Source organism: Vigna unguiculata, chromosome 7 (genome assembly GCF_037176805.1).
Source record: "Vigna unguiculata cultivar grain cowpea cultivar isolate G323 ecotype 2 chromosome 7, ASM3717680v1, whole genome shotgun sequence".
NCBI lineage: Eukaryota > Viridiplantae > Streptophyta > Magnoliopsida > Fabales > Fabaceae > Vigna > Vigna unguiculata.
In genome coordinates, this window is record NC_140798.1 from 26,468,901 (window position 1) to 26,485,558 (window position 16,658).

Sequence of the window (16,658 nt, forward strand, 5' to 3'; positions counted from 1 at the left end):
TTCCATTTCCATTAAATGACTTACCGGTATATGAATGACACAGATCAGTAAATTAGAAAAAAAAAAACAAAAATAATATCGTCAATGCAAATTAATTAAGAATAAAACACACTCCAATGCGATTCCAAATCCACCAGGTTGTACACACCTATTATATTATTATTATTATTATTTTATTGAAAATATTTTTAGGGTATGAATAGTTTATATAAATGTAGGAAGAAGGTATAATTTTCCTTTGTCTATAGAAGAAGGCGTCTTCCCCAACAACATGGCCATGGCTGCTCCTTCAATCTCAAACATGTTCTTTCCCTTCCCAAAAACGCGCCAACTTACCTTCTCATTACCCTACTCCAAATTGAATACACCTCTCACACGAACCCAAAACTCAATCAAACTAGGCACACGTGAGAACTCCTCAACCTCCACCGTGAGAGAGCAAGAACACGAGGAAGCAACAACGCATACCCACAACTACAAACCAAAGCTAGAGGAACACCTGAAGCGCCTCCCTGAAGCCTGGCGCCAAATCCAAGGAGAGGACAACTGGGCCGGGCTTCTGGAGCCCATGGACCCGCTCATGCGGATGGAAATGATCCGCTACGGCGAGATGGCCCAGGCCTGTTACGACGCCTTCGACTTCGACCCCTTTTCCAAGTACTGCGGCAGCTGCAGGTTCACGGCCCACAACTTCTTCTCCTCCCTCGAAATGCCCCGCGTCGGCTACACCGTCACGCGCTACCTCTACGCAACGGCTAACATCAACCTCCCCAACTTCTTCAAGCACTCGCGCTGGTCTAAGATGTGGAGCAAGCACGCCAATTGGGCGGGGTACGTCGCCGTTTCTGACAACGCCATGACCACCCGTCTAGGCCGACGAGACATCGTGATCGCGTGGCGCGGCACCGTCACGTGCCTGGAGTGGGTGGCGGACCTCATGGATTTCCTCAAACCGATCTCCTCAAACGGGATCCCGTGTCCCGATGAGACGGTGAAGGTGGAGTCAGGGTTTCTAGATCTTTACACGGATAAAGAAGAGAGTTGCGGTTACTGCAAGTTCTCCGCGCGGGAACAGGTTTTGACGGAGGTGAAGAGATTGCTGGAGATTTATAGCGACGAGGAAGTGAGCATTACAATAACAGGACATAGTTTGGGGAGTGCGTTGGCGATTTTGAGCGCGTATGATATTGTGGAGACGGGAGTGAATGTTATGAGGGATAGTAGAGGTGTGGCGGTTACAGTGATGTCGTTTTCGGGGCCGCGGGTGGGGAACGTGAGGTTTAAGGAGAGGTTGGAGAGACTGGGGGTGAAGGTGTTGAGGGTGGTGAACGTGCATGACGTGGTGCCCAAGGCTCCCGGAGTTTTGTTTAACGAGCACTTACCCGCGGCGGTGATGAAGGTGGCTGAGGGGCTGCCGTGGAGCTACTCGCACGTCGGGGTGGAGCTGGCGCTGGACCACCGGAAATCGCCGTTTCTGAATCCCAATGCTGATGCAGTCTGTGCCCATAACTTGGAAGCTCTTCTGCATCTTCTGGACGGGTCAGTTTCATCTTTCAACCACTTTCATTTCTTTTACCCTTTTCTGCATGAATCTTTGTGTATGTGTACGTACATACATGTTTGCTTTGCTGTTTTCCTGAACCAACCACCCTTCAAGGGTAGAATAAATCGTGCAAGTCTTGTTGCATATGTAATCTGCAACGGGTTATGTTCTTTTATGTGTTATGTGTTGCATATTTTCTTAATCATGGTAGTTTATTTATGAGTTTTTGATTGATTATAAATGATTTGGAATGGGAAAATATTATTCGACACAATCATTTGAAAATTCTTAAAAAGTTAAAATAGTTTTAACAAAAAGTTAAATTTTATATTTTCAAAGAAAGGATAAAGTAAATATTAATGAGGTAGTGTTAAATACCAATATTTTTTTGGAATATAATCAGTGTAATTTTGTGTTGCCCTATCACTTACATGTTATTTTTTTCAAATCGATTAATTGAATTAATTTATTTTATTAACAAATTAAAATCAAAATAAAATATTAACAGTTATATATGTTTGTAGTCCATTAATTTATATATATGCAAAATTAAAATTTATATATATATATATATATATATATATATATATATATACATATATATATATATATATAAATTTTGATATATTTTAGTTTTAAATCTTTTTAATTCAATGAGGCTAATTGTTTTAGGGGCAAGGAGTGTTTTAAGTTAATATTAAATTATAATGTGTTAAACAATATAACCAACTTAAAAGTTAGTTTAAAATATCATTTAACATATAAAAAAATTAAAAAAATTATATCTATTATTTTTAGAGTTAAAGATCAAAGTTCGAAAAAAGAACAAATTTAATTTTCACTCCATGAACTAAACATATTTAACCAAAAAGTATAAAGTATAAAATATAAAAATTTTAATTTCACACTCAAAAATTGATAGATCAATTCAGAACAAAATAGTCAATTGAAAATATTTGTATTCAAAACTTGTCGGTTGTGAGAGAAGGTATAATTGGCAATGGTATAGTATGATATAGCACGTTTTGTGAAGAAGAATAAATAACATAATATATTAGTTGTAACTTATGTCGCTATTAGGTGAGATAGGGATAGATTTTAGTGGGCATTGATTATTTTAAGAAGCAATAACTGATGATAATGATGATATGAGCAACCTAATATAATGCCAGTGACAAGTATTTAAATAGTGATTCCGTTGAGGAAAAGGGACAGATTGGTATTATACAGGGACTCGATCAATATTTGAATTAATTAGTGATGCATCACTTGAACATTTTTGTTGGTCTTCATATAGATATGTAATATGGTAATAAAATAGATATATGGAAGATAAGAATGGGACCATATATGCATCATAAATTACTAGCTAGTGGCATTGACATGCATGAATTTCATTATTGGAGAAGTTGAAGCCATATTGAATATACTAGCAAAGACAAAATACTAGTCCTAGGGATTGGCACGTCAAGAGTTTTTTTTTTCTCTGCTTTCTTGGAAGCTCGGTATAATTTGTTAATTTCGTGTTTACATTGCTAGTAATAGTTCTTTGGTCAAACCTAAGAAACCATATGTATTCTTACAGCCATCGAGCATATCAAATGATCGTGAAAAAACAAAACATTGGAAAAATTATGTTGACCATGAACTTCTGTTTTTGCTAAACAACCTTCTAACAACTCTAAATATTCATAAAATATTAAATTAAATTGTTCAAAAAAAAAGTTGTAAATGGTGGGGTATAAATTTATGTACTTATTAATATATTACTCCAACCGTTAAATTAATTTAAGTGTAAATTTAAGTTTCACATCGATTAGATAGGAGAAAGTTAACCACGATAAAATGATGAAAATCTACAATTCATTATCTTAAAGTTTTGGTTTGAAAGTTTTGTTAATATCTTATGTGAACTTGACTTAGGTCTTATTTGTGTGTCCCATTAAGATGAATGACAAATGGATGTTCATGGTTGAAAATACTTCCACTTGATGGGAACTGTACTAATGTGGAAGAGATTTGTCCTGGGATTGTTGAGAATCTAAGTGAGTCCAAGTCTCATATTGATAAATATGAAAAAAGTTGAACCCAATATAACGATGAAAACTCATAAACTCATTACCTTAAGTTTGGATTAGAAGCAGTGTTAATTCCTTATATGATTTGAACTCAAGTCTCATTAGTATTATATCTTCCCAATAAAACTCCTCTCAATAGACCCATCAACAACATATAACTTTTGTTTTATCATAGTGACATTAATAAGTACATCGAAAACATATAACTTTTTTTTTATCATAGTGACATTAATAAGTAACATGTCTTTTGGCATTATAAACATTTTAAAAGATCGTATGTCTACTTAAGAGTGGGTCATATGCGTTTTTAGTATTTTAGAAATTCAAAGTATAATTAAAGCTTGAAAAAAGAACTAAAGTGGTTAAAGAGAGATAATAAATGAGGTGTAAATGATAGATTTTTCACATATTATTTGAAGAAAGGTATTATTAGATAAACCTCTAGATAATGATGTAGTAAAATAAATGAATAAATTCTATTAAGTAGAACAATAACTATGTTGAAATCAATGAGAGTTGTGAAGTTGTTTTGAACAAAAGTAATGAAAATTGTTTGTTATGTATGAAATCAATCACTACCAAGAATTGGTTTGGGTAGTAATAAAGATGTGGAAAGAAAAATCAATTAATTATTGTTGTGGCATAAGACATTTTGTATGGTTGATGATGCGCAGATACCATGGAAAGGGTGAAAGATTCGTGCTGGCGAGTGGTAGAGATCCTGCTCTAGTGAATAAAGGATGTGATTTCTTGAAAGACCATCACATGATTCCACCAAATTGGAGACAAGCTGCGAACAAGGGCATGATCAGGACCAATGATGGACGTTGGATTCAGCCTGAACGACCAAACCTTGATGTTCACCCTCAAGATATGCATCATCATCTCACCCAACTCGGTCTCACTTCATCTGATGCATGAATCTGTATTAATGCATGCATGCAACAACATGATGCATATATATATATATATATATATATATATATATATATATATATATATATTGATCGTATATAAAACAGTACATGCAAGGCTTCTGCAATAAAATTGACTAATCAATTAAAGAGAATACGATAAAAGATCTTGAAGAGGTGGAGTAGAAAAGAGGACGCACAAATTTGATTTCGTGAGATTATTTTACGTAAGAAACACAACTGAACTTGAAATATTGGATAAAATTTGGATTGAGAATACAAAGATTCATGTAAATTTTCCAAATGAAGAACAAAATAGAGGTTCGAAGATTTCAGGCGAGAAAGGCTTAGAAAGTTTAAACAATAAATAATTAAACATTTTTGCTTATAGGTGATTACATCTTCAACTTAAAAATTAGAATAAACTGAGTATATTTCAAATCTACACCATACAAGGTGGATTTTTTTTTAATTAAGATATGTTAAAACACCTTTCCATAGAAGATTTTACAGTTTTACCAATACCATGTTTTTGCCATGACCATATATGCTATAAGAATGTTTCAAGAGTTTCAACTCTGAGTGGATATAAAATTTAAAATGTGCTTAAGTTTAGTAAGTTGTCAAGATAATCATAATTTTATCATAAGTTTTCTCCAAAAAAGAACATTATACAAATATATATAGTGTACTATACCTAGCCGGACTTGGATAACTATACGGTTAAAGTCGCCTACCTATAGTCCCAGATAAAAACAGTAGATGGATAATCGATTAAACAAGGTTACATAGCGGCGTAGACCGCCTACTATAAAATGTCACATTATAACATGAGACCATTAACTTTGAACTCAAGCCTCTCACAAACACTCAGAATTGGGGCTCAGCCCAGGCCCATAGAAAATCTAGATATTAGCTCAAAATGACTCAATAGGGACCCAACCCATAGGAAGGTGCAGACACATTTAATGACTCTATAAATACATGTGGACCCCAACAATTAAGAGGTACGCTTTCATTAATTCCCTAATTTGAGATTTAACTTTTGAGAGTCCTTATTGACTTGATCGTCGGAGCCCTCTCCGCAGGTAACCCCTTAAGGGTCCAAACCGCCTACATTAGGAGGCGACATGTATAAGTCAAGAAGTAGCCAACTTGAGAGGTCAATTATTGAGGTAAGGCATTACTTGTTTTCCCTAACATCTCTTATTTGTTTCCGCATGAACATATATTAAATGTAACTGTTTTGCAACCATAACTTTAAGAATATTGTTGGCTTGAATGTTAAAATTAATTGACGAATTAATTCTATTAGTGACTCATTTGTTGAAATATTATGATGGCCCAATTGTGATTTAATAAAATTTAAAGACCTATTGGTTTTTATTATGGGAAGTGATAATAAAAGAAAAGAAAGGCAACTTGATAGACGTTGGTTTATAAAAGGGATTGGGGTTCTCTTTCTGGCCATAAGGTTCTTTTCACAGTAACCCATTGTGAGAAGAGAAAAGAAAGGCAAAGACCACTAGGCCAAAAGCTATAACTATTAATCAGGGTGTAACTCTTTTTACTTAAGAGTGTAACTTAGCTCAAGCGCCACGATTTGATTGTAACTCGACCCACTTAGTCTCCGTCACGGGACAATTGATGCCACATGCAACAATCTTTCCCTCAACAATTATCGTACAAGGAATCCCATTTGGATTGTGACTTAGCCCACTTGGTACCCTCACGGGACAATATTGATGCCACATGCAACAATCTCCCCCTCAGCAATCGAACTTGTGACCTTGGCTTTGATACCAATTGTTAGGATTGAGCGCTTACCACTAAGGCAAAAGCTATAGCTATTAGTTAGGGCACAACTCTTTTTACTTAAGAGTGTAACAACCCAAGCGCCACGATTCGATTGTGACTCGACCCACTTGGTCTCCACCACAAGACAATTGATGTCACATGCAACAATATAGAAGAACATATATTCACATTATCTCTTATGGATTAAGGTTAGTGCTCTATTATTTTTTATTGTTAGAATCCTAAATCTTAAAGATCCTTAATTGTTTTACATATGGTATCAAAGCACCTATTATAGGATTTATGATTCTCCTGTTATGTGATGTTTCTCCTTTATGATGTTTTTTCCTAATTAGATAAACCCTAATTATGAATTTAGGGAATTTTTAAAATTATAAACCCTAATTATAGGTTTTAAGGGTTTTTATTTTTTCCGCTGCTTCAAAGATCGAATGCGAATGACATAATTTTAATTGCATCCGTGAAATTGCATTGAGAAAATTGTCACTGGGTGAAGATTGAACGAGAATTGAATTTCGATGCCATTGAATAAATGCATCTCATTGTGCTTTAATCTTATTTGATATTGAATGTTTTGTTATGAATTAAAAAGCATCTCGTCTCGTGGTGCGTGAATGTATTAAAAAACATTTATTTGAATGCTTACGAATTACCTGCACCTGTTATTAGTGTCAATTCTAGTTGGAATTGAATTAATGACTTTTTTTCACTAATAAATAAGGTTTCAAATAAACAAAAGGCACTTATGTATGTTCATAATCTGCTGCATTAACGAGTTTGTATAATTAAATGGATGCATGAGTTTGTTGATTTAATTTAATTGGCCGAATCAATTAATAGGTTTTATTAAATTACGTTTAAAGACATCCATTTGTTTGAATTAAAAATTATGAAAATGCTATGTATGGTATGTTTAGGGTTTAGGGTTTAGGGTTTAGGGTTTAGTTTTATGGCTCAAGGCATTAATGTTAGGCATGTTTTAATTGCAGTCTCTACTCCGATATCTTTACACTCGCACATTGCGTCTATTCCCGTCTTTAATGGGTTAAATTTCCCTGATTGGAGTGAACAAGTCCAATTTCACATAGGTGTGTTGGATCTTGATCTAGCTTTTCAAGTTGAAAAGCCGACTGCTATCACGGATGCCAATAGCAATGAAGAGAAAGCCCATTACAAAGCTTGGGAAAGGTCAAACAAACTTAGCTTAATGTTTATAAGAATGAGCATAGCAAGCAATATTAAGTCAGCTCTTCCCAAAAGTGATAACACAAAAGAATTTATGAAATTTGTGAAAGAGCGCTCCCAAACTGCTGATAAATCTCTCGCTGGGACACTGATGAGTACTTTGACAACCATGAAGTTTGACGATTCGCGTACTATGCACAGACATATGATTGAGATAAAAAATATCACAACAAGACTTAAGTCTCTAGTAATGGCAATAGATGAAGGTTTCCTCATGCAATTCATTCTAAACTCATTACCGTGTGAGTATGGTCTGTTCCAAATGAACTACAATACCATGAAAGACAAGTGGAATGTGCATGAATTGCACAATATGCTAGTTCAGGAGTGTTGGCACAAGTAAGCTTGAAGCAAAAAATTGATAAAGCCATGTGCATGAAGATCTTAAGTGTTTGATGAAGATTGATGAAGATCCTCTTGAAGATTAAGTTTTAGTTTGTTAAATCTGTATATAATATGTTAAATGTAATGTGTTAGTGTTATACATTGTTGATAGGCTATATGACATAGGTTAGATGTCTTGTGTGCCTTAGTGTGTCTCTTTTAATCTGTTAAAATGGGTTTTAACAGGTTAAAAGGCTTGTTGTATATAGTTTCTCGTATGAATGCATTCAATCAGTTGAATTATTTTTCAATCGACTGATTTCACTTAAGTCAGGTGAAATCAGCTGATTGTACGGAAAATTCAATCCACTGTTTTCACTAAACCAGACTATATAAGCTGTGTTTTCGCGAGCAGAGATGCGAATCAGAGTTTTTCTGAATGAAATCGTGTCATTCATCTCTGGGAAGCGTTCTCTCTTTGCAATACACATATGCAACTCGTGTTTGAAGATCTTGGTTGATCTTGGAGGCATTTTGGCTTGTGAGTAGCTTGAAGAACACATGTATGGTATGCTAGGGACAACCACCATCTTGTGCCTCTGGATGGTTTGCTTGATGTGATTTCAGGTCTGCAAGTGTGATTCTTGTAGGTTGTGGTTCTAGATTTTTGTGAGTCAAAAATCTTGTGTGCTTTGTGTTCAAAAGTGTAATCTTGGTGTTTGATCTGTAAAACTTTTGAATATAGTGGAAAACAGGCTCAGGTTCTCCTGGAAAACTAGATGTAGCTTTGTGATTGAGTGAATCAATATAAAAACAGTTGTGCATTCTTCTTTCCCTCATCTCCCTCTCTTTGAAACTCTTTAAAAACTCAAGAAAACCAAGCAATTTGATCTTTGATATGATTTAATGCGTTCTTGTGTAATCTGAGGCTTTATACTTGTTATAAATACTGATTGGAACATGTCTTATATGTAAAAGATTATTGTTTGAGTTGAATTCGGGAATTCTGCATTCGGCATAATTCTCCCGTATTTTAGCCGACTGATTTGTATTTTTAATCGACTGTTTCATAGCATCAAGAACAATTTAGTCTGCTGTTTTATATTTTAATCGAATGAAAGTGTACTGGTCTGCTGCATTTACATCCAAACTTTCCAGTCCATTAGATTCAATTGAAAAAGAGTTTAAGATTTTGAGACAGTTTTATAAAGCCAATTCACCCCCCCCCCTTCTTGGCTAAACTCATCATTTCAAAACTAACAAGGAGGAGACCCGACTGAAGAACTTAGGAAACCATTCTATTCAATATGTGAAGAATCAAGGAGCTGGAAAGAAAGTTGCCAAGAAACATGGAAAGGGTAAAGGACCATTGAAAATTGATGAGTCCTCAACAAAAATCCAGAAGAAAAATGACAAATGTCATTTATGCGGGAAATCTGGACATTTCCATAAGGACTGCATAAAGCGTAGAGCTTGGTTCGAAAAGAAAGGTGAGCATAATGCTTATGTTTTTAAATAAACTTAACTGAAGTTCTCCATAATATGTGGTGGATTGATTCTAGATGTATGACTCATGTTTCTAATGTGATGTAGGTATTTCTTACAACCCGAACCATAAACCCAAATGAGAAGTTCGTCTTCATAGGCAATAAAAAGAAAGTTCTAGTGGAAGCAATCAGGACTTATCGCCTAATCCTTGACACTGGATATCACTTAGACCTTATAGATACCTTTTATGTACCTAATATCACTAGGAATTTAATTTCTTTGTCTAAACTTGATGTTGTTGGATATTTTTTTAAGTTTGGGAATGGTTGTTTCGATTTGTTTAAGCGTATTTTTATGATTGGATCTGGTACATTTTATGATGATTTATATAAATTGAATTAGGATAATTTATATGCTGAAACTCTTATGACCTTGCATCACAATGTTGGCACTAAACGTAGTTTAGTGGATGAACGATCTTCTTACTTATGAGATAAGCGTTTGGAACATATTTTCAAAGAAAGAATGCAAAGATTAGTAAAGAATGAAATCCTTCCGGATTTAGATTTTACTAATATGAACGTGTGTGTGGATTGTATTAAAGGCAAACAAACAAAACATATAAAGAAAGGAGCCACGAGAAGCACTCGGCTTCTTGAAATCATACACACCGATATATGTGGTCATTTGATATAAATTCTTTTAATAAAGGGAAGTATTTCATCACCTTTATTGATAATTTTTCGTGTTATGGACATGTCTATCTACTGCATGAGAAATCCCAATCAGTGAATGCCTTGGAAGTTTACATAAATGAAGTGGAAAGACAATTAGACAGAAAAGTGAAAATCATAAGATCTGGTAGAGGTGGTGAGTATTATGAAAGATATGATAAAAGTGGACAACACCCTGGGACGTTCGCTAAGTTCCTTGAGAAACTTGGTATTTGTGCTCAATACACAATGTCAAGCACACCATAACAAAATGTTGTATCAGAAAGGCGTAGTCGAACCTTAATGGATATGGTTAGGAGTATGTTAAGTAATTCATGTTTACATGTATCATTGTGAATGTGTGCTTTAAAGACTGTCATGTATTTTTTGAACATGGTTCATAGTAAAGCTATTCCAAAGACTCTTTTTGAGTTGTGGACGAGTAGGAAACGTAGTTTGACACCTACATGTTTGGGGCTATCATGTAGAAGTAAGAATATACAATTCGCAAGAAAAGAAACTAGATGAAAGAACAATCAGTGGATATTTCATTAGTTATCCAGAAAAATCAAAATGGTATATGTTTTATTGTCCTACCCATAGTACAAGAATCGTTGAAACTAGAAATGCTCGGTTCAGTAAGAATGATGAAACCAGTGGGAGTGAATCTTCACGAAATATGGAGATTAAGGAAGTTAGAGTACAAGTTCCTGTAGTTAGTACTTCCTTATCAAAAGTTGTTGTTCCACATGTTGTAGTAGACATTGCAAAAAAAATTAAATTCTACCCCAAATCGATATAAAATGTGTCCTATTTCGATAACTAGAGCAAATGTTATTGCTGTTTGAAGTTTTGCTAAAAACATACACAATTTTTTTCACTATAAAAACTACTAAACACCACTACAATGACTCTAACATCAACACACACTCACTGAAACACAACACTACAATGGTAGCACTGAACAAAACAATAAAACAGTAATGAAAATTTGATAAAACAGTAATGAAAACAGTGTTGATTCCCTTATTCGAATGGAAATCTTCCAATCACAAGTCACAAAATTAATTAGCTATCATTACTCTATTGAACTCCTGAAATAATCAACTAAGCGAAGATTAGAACTGAAATTCAACATGCAATTAACCAAAACACTCATTCATTCATCTGTAATGGCATCATTAAGCATGATAATAGCCCCAAAACGAAATGACCCATTCTGCAAAATAAGCTTAAACAGAATGCTTCATCCATTAAGCACAAAAAAAAATCTAAATGAAGAGTAAGATAAACTCTACCATTTGAAATAGTAACCTCAAGGTTTCAATTCATTATCTACAAGGAATCAACACATTAAATTAGTGTTCCATGGATTGCGAACCAAAGCTCAACCCTAAACGGAATACAACCATTGAATGATAGGAAAACAGTGACGAAAACGTAAGATGGTGCAAAAAGTGTCAAACAATAACAAAGCAACTTATCAAATCCTGAATAGAAGATGAAACATGGATTCAATAAGGTCCCAATGTTAAAACGAAACTGCCCAAGCTTCCAAACGTGCAAAAAACGTAAAATCCACAATGGGTGCTTTCAATAATGCACAAAAATAGAAGAAAATTGTGCTAAAACATCAAAATTTAGGTGGCACCTCCATGGGTAACCATACAAAGCTCTCAAAATGTAAAAATAGAGGGTGGAGAAGATGAAGATGCGGCTGCCACACCTACAAGACCTAAATTTTTGTGGTCACATCACTACAAACCAACATATTTACAAAATTGTCATTTTGCCACTCAAAATTATAAAAATGCCACTATGGGCTGAAAATGCTAGCCCAATGACGTGGATAGACTGACTGACATGGCGCAAGCGTGGCAATGATGTGGAAATCATGTGGTAACTCTTTCTTGACCTTATGATAAATGTCCAAGCTCCAAAATTTGCTCCACATAATACCTAAAAACAATTAAAAACAATAATTAGACCAATTAATGTCAAATTACTCAAAATTTGGAATAATGGCCCAATGAAGCCTAATTGAAGAAAATGCACTAACAAAAGACAATTAAGCACTAAACAACCCTCAAGAATGGCACACAAAAGGCAATGGAATAAGGGAAAATAATGACTTATCATATACATTCACCTATCAAGGCCATATCAGCACTTAAACATCCATTACTAGTCATACTCTTAGGGAATTCAAACAACTCATCATGAGTGACGTATATCTCTAGCTACAAACATCCAATTCAAATCTCCACCGTCCAAAGTAAAGAAAAATATGCTATGGATCACTTGTCAAAATTTCACACAAATCAGATGGTTAACGAATCAAAAAACCCAATTTTACGAAAACTACGCATACTAGAAAAATTGGAGTCGCCTAGTGACTAGATCTTGCCACCCAGCGAAACAACATCAAAGACCTAGCGCCTGGAGGTAGGAAACCACGCTCGGAGGTTCCTGTTGCGTAAAAGGTACAAAAAATAGCACAATTGCACATTGTTCACGTCTCCTGGCGAAGTCACCCTTGCCGCCAACGGTTCATCACAAAAACCTAGAAAAAACACATAATTCATGCATCGCGTGGCAAACCTTGCAGTTTCAAGAAAAAATCAAGAAACGTGAAAGCAGAGAAGGTTTTGATCATACCAAGGCACCACAGGCATGCATTATACTATGCAAACATCATAAAACAATTATACACATAAAGAAGCTCCCATAACCTAGTTTTCTCGCTTCCAATTTGTAAAGCTTATGATCCTTGATGATAGCAAAATCCCACTCCTTGGCATCTCCAACTTTTTCACGTCCAATGGCTTCCAAATACCCTCTTAACTCACCTCACCTTTAACTCACTATTATTCTCACCTCCCACTCTAATTTTTAATTGCCTTAATGATTAAAATGAATTTTGCATTAACAAGGAGCTTAATGATCATTCAATTACTATTTTATGATGATTTTCCAGCCCTTCCAACTACTCTTTTAGATGACTAGGGTTTTCTATACATAATCACACCATTGTCAAATCAATGCACAATCATTCAACCAATTAATGTTTCGTGATAATTCCTATACATCTAGGAATTTATAATCACTCATCATGATTAAGCATATCATTAAAATTAATAAACTATTAAAATAACATACAAAGGACTCAAACCCAAGTCCTTTTCACATAACTAAGTACTCTCAACCACTTAAGCTAGTACCATTCCACGTCATAAACCCCAATTAAATGACATAAAGGTTCCCACTACCCACATTTATTAAACAATTATTTATTTATTTATTTAAATTTTTCGAGTCTTACATGTGGCTCTTAGCTCCAATTTTCCACCACTCGGCCTTGGGCAGTTTGACAGCATTATGTACTTGAAGCACTAGGCGTGATTCCAGTGGTGCCTAACGCGGGTATTTGCTTCAAAATCAATATTTTCTTGTCAAATCATGCTCCCATGAGTTTTTTCTTGTTTTTCTCCACCACAAATGTTTTCTATTAACTTATTTAACACACTTAAAAGAGAGATTATAGGCAAAACAAACATAAAACAACTAAAACACAAAACAAAACACACTAAATTTGAGAATATAACAAGATAAAAGCTTGGAAAGAGTTTATTTATTCATGACATTAAAGACATAAAAGGAGGTATAAATGGACATTATCACTAATCTAAGTTGAGTCAAGTTGGACTGAAAGAAGTCAAGTTAGGTTTAAGGCGAGTTAAATCAAGCTTGGGTTAGGCCATGTCAAGATCAATCCAAGTTAGGTCGAACTGAGATGGACACACCTAGGTTAGATCCACATCGATTAAAGAGTTCGGCCAAGGCCATCTCGAGTCGGATTGGACCAAGGTTAGATTGGGTTAAATTGAGATTAGGTCAACTTGGCCCAAATCAAGAGGTCAAATCAAATTAGGTCCAAGTCATGTAAGGTTAGATCATGTCTATCATGCCTAGGGATGTCAACGGGGCAGGTAGGGTATGGATAGTAGCTCCCTCGTACCCTACCCGCTGGATAAAATCTACTATGTCCCGTACTCATACCTGTCGGGTATCCGTTATGCGGGTATCTGCATAATTTTTTAATATCCAAGGATATCTACGGGTATCCGTGAATATTTACAAAAAATAAATAAATAAATATTTAACAACATATTTTAATCGTAAATTCAAATAAAATACAATACATAACATTCATAAATTTTAAACAAAGTTCAAATATCCAATTTAAATAGTGTTGAATGACAGTTTACAAAGAAATGAATTTTTTTTTAAAACTAATTGATAAAAAAATAATTCATTCAAAATCAATATGTCAAATTTTTTAATTATGTTTTTTTCCGTTGCCGAGAATTGAACCCAAATCTCCTGGGTAAAAGCCAGATATCCTAACCACTAGACAACAACGGATATCTGATTATTATTATTATTTGATTAGTTCAATATCATTATATCTGCTTAAGACTCAATTATACCCACTGCCAAATCTTTATGAATAATTTAATATATAATTTTAAATATATTTTTTAAATATTTAATATTTTTAATATATTTTATATATTTGATATTTTAAAAAAGTTTTATACATCTAAATCTATATATATATATAAAAAGAAAAAAAAATTTGTCCACGTTTATTTTTCAAGTTTACATTTTAAATATTTTTTAAATAAAAATAATTATTTTATCAATATTATCTTTTAAGTGATAATTTGTTTAATTTAACATTTTCTTATTTGACTATTTTTTTAAATTTAATCATTATAAATGAAAATGAATTATAGTAAAATTGTAAAAATTATTTATATTTAGTTTTATAATTATAATATTAACAATAATTATAATTTTATTATGTTTTATTATCATAAAAAAAGTAAATATAATGTTTTTACTAGTTTCTATACAAATTTTGGAATTACTCTTTTGGTTCCTATTTTTGTTCAAAAATATCAAGTGGATCCTCCAGTTTCTTTTTTAGTCTCAATTTGGTTCCGATTTTTTACAAAGTTATGCAATTTGGTCACTTTTCGTTAAATTTCTTGAATCGGATCAAGGTTATTTTTTCAAAATTGAAGTTGTGAATATAGATGGTTCACTTGGTTGGTGTAATTGACATAATCCCAATGTCAATTTTGATGAAAAATAGTTGCTCCGCTTCAAGAAATTTAATGAAAAGTAATAAATTGAATCAATTTTTAAAAAATGGGACCAAATTAAGACTACAAAAATTAGAGGACCAACTTGACATTTTTGGATGAACAAATGGACCAAAGAGTAATTCAACAAAAAAATTGGTACCTCTAAAATTGGCCGAAGATCCGCCACTGATTATATGAATAGCATAATGAAAGAATAAGAAAAAAAAAAGTACATTTTAAAAGAACTAAAATTTAAAACAATTTAATTATATGTATATTTGAAGCAATAATATCGTTAACACCAATTGCAAGGTGCTTTGTGTTAGGGATTTTCTAACTATAAAACTCCTCTAGTTTTCTATTTTTTTTCCTTCACCTCTCACTGTCTTCCACCACCCCCCTTCCTTTTTTTTCCTCTCTTCTCAGCTATCATTTTCCCTTTCTCTTCCTTTTAGGGTTTCTATAATTAATGGTAGAGATGGAAAATAAACTTGTCCTTCTAAGTATTGCCCGAACACATTCTCATTTAGATGGAAAATCTCCACATTGACTGGGTATAGGTATGTGTATGGGGAATACCCAACTCTTTCAATTGGGTAAGGGGATTGGGATGAAGATGTACATATCTGCTCCGTCCTACTTCCCACACCCACCATAATACTCATTCCTGCCATATCGTTGTCCCACCATAATACTCATTCCCACCATAATATATATATATATATATATATATATATATATATATATATATATATATATAGACACACACACACTTTCTATTTTTTATTTCTTATTATTTGGTTCGTCATGAAATTCATTCTTATCTCCAATATATTTTTCATCTTATCCCAAATTTTATGCAATTATGTTCAAATGATGTATGTTAATTAAATATTTTTTATGTCTCATATTTGAATAGTTTTACTCTTTTTTAATATTTCTATTTATTATATATTTTCTTTTCACATGAGAATATTTAACACTATCAATGTAAGTGTTCCATAGTATACACCTTTCATTTATTAGGTAATATAAAAAATTTAACTTCTTTATTTTATTCTTTTGTTTCATTTGAAGAACTTTTTTATTTCATCAAAACCATTTTCGTTATATATCAATCATTGAGTAAATTGATATTTGAAAAGTTTTCTTGGATCTCTAAAGTTTTTTTCACAGGGATGGCAAAATGGGTTGAGCCCAACGGATTAGCTTGTCATCCCATAGAGAAAAAGCTGGCTCAGGTCAAGAATTTTAGCCTGTTAGCCTGTATTAACTTGACCCGTCAGCCTGTTGGACTACATGATAGGTTGGTCGTTGGTTGACCCGTGCCTGTATCAATGTTTTTTGTTTTTTGCATCTTCACTTTTATTAATAGTTAACAT

General features: G+C 33.6%; 2 protein-coding genes across 2 annotated transcripts; both read left to right on the top strand.

Annotated features, from left to right (window-relative positions):
* Window positions 1–229: 229 nt before the first annotated feature.
* On the top strand, window positions 230–4,663 carry LOC114190135 (phospholipase A1-Igamma1, chloroplastic-like). Its single transcript, XM_028078917.2, has 2 exons — window positions 230–1,539; window positions 4,296–4,663. The coding sequence occupies exons 1-2, from the start codon at window positions 272–274 to the stop codon at window positions 4,540–4,542; spliced, it is 1,515 nt and encodes a 504-aa protein (XP_027934718.1). The 5' UTR covers window positions 230–271; the 3' UTR covers window positions 4,543–4,663.
* Window positions 4,664–7,302: 2,639 nt separating this feature from the next.
* On the top strand, window positions 7,303–7,941 carry LOC114191261 (uncharacterized). Its single transcript, XM_028080433.1, has one exon. The coding sequence runs from the start codon at window positions 7,303–7,305 to the stop codon at window positions 7,939–7,941; it is 639 nt and encodes a 212-aa protein (XP_027936234.1).
* The last annotated feature ends 8,717 nt before the right edge of the window (window positions 7,942–16,658 follow it).

Excerpts from the sequence above, each read along its gene's own strand:
- LOC114190135 (XM_028078917.2), top strand. The coding sequence starts at position 272 with ATGGCCATGGCTGCTCCTTCAATCTCAAACATGTTCTTTCCCTTCCCA. Across the intron at positions 1,540-4,295 it reads CTTCTGCATCTTCTGGACGG|ATACCATGGAAAGGGTGAAA; the intron begins GTCAGTTTCATC and ends GATGATGCGCAG.
- LOC114191261 (XM_028080433.1), top strand. The coding sequence starts at position 7,303 with ATGGCTCAAGGCATTAATGTTAGGCATGTTTTAATTGCAGTCTCTACT.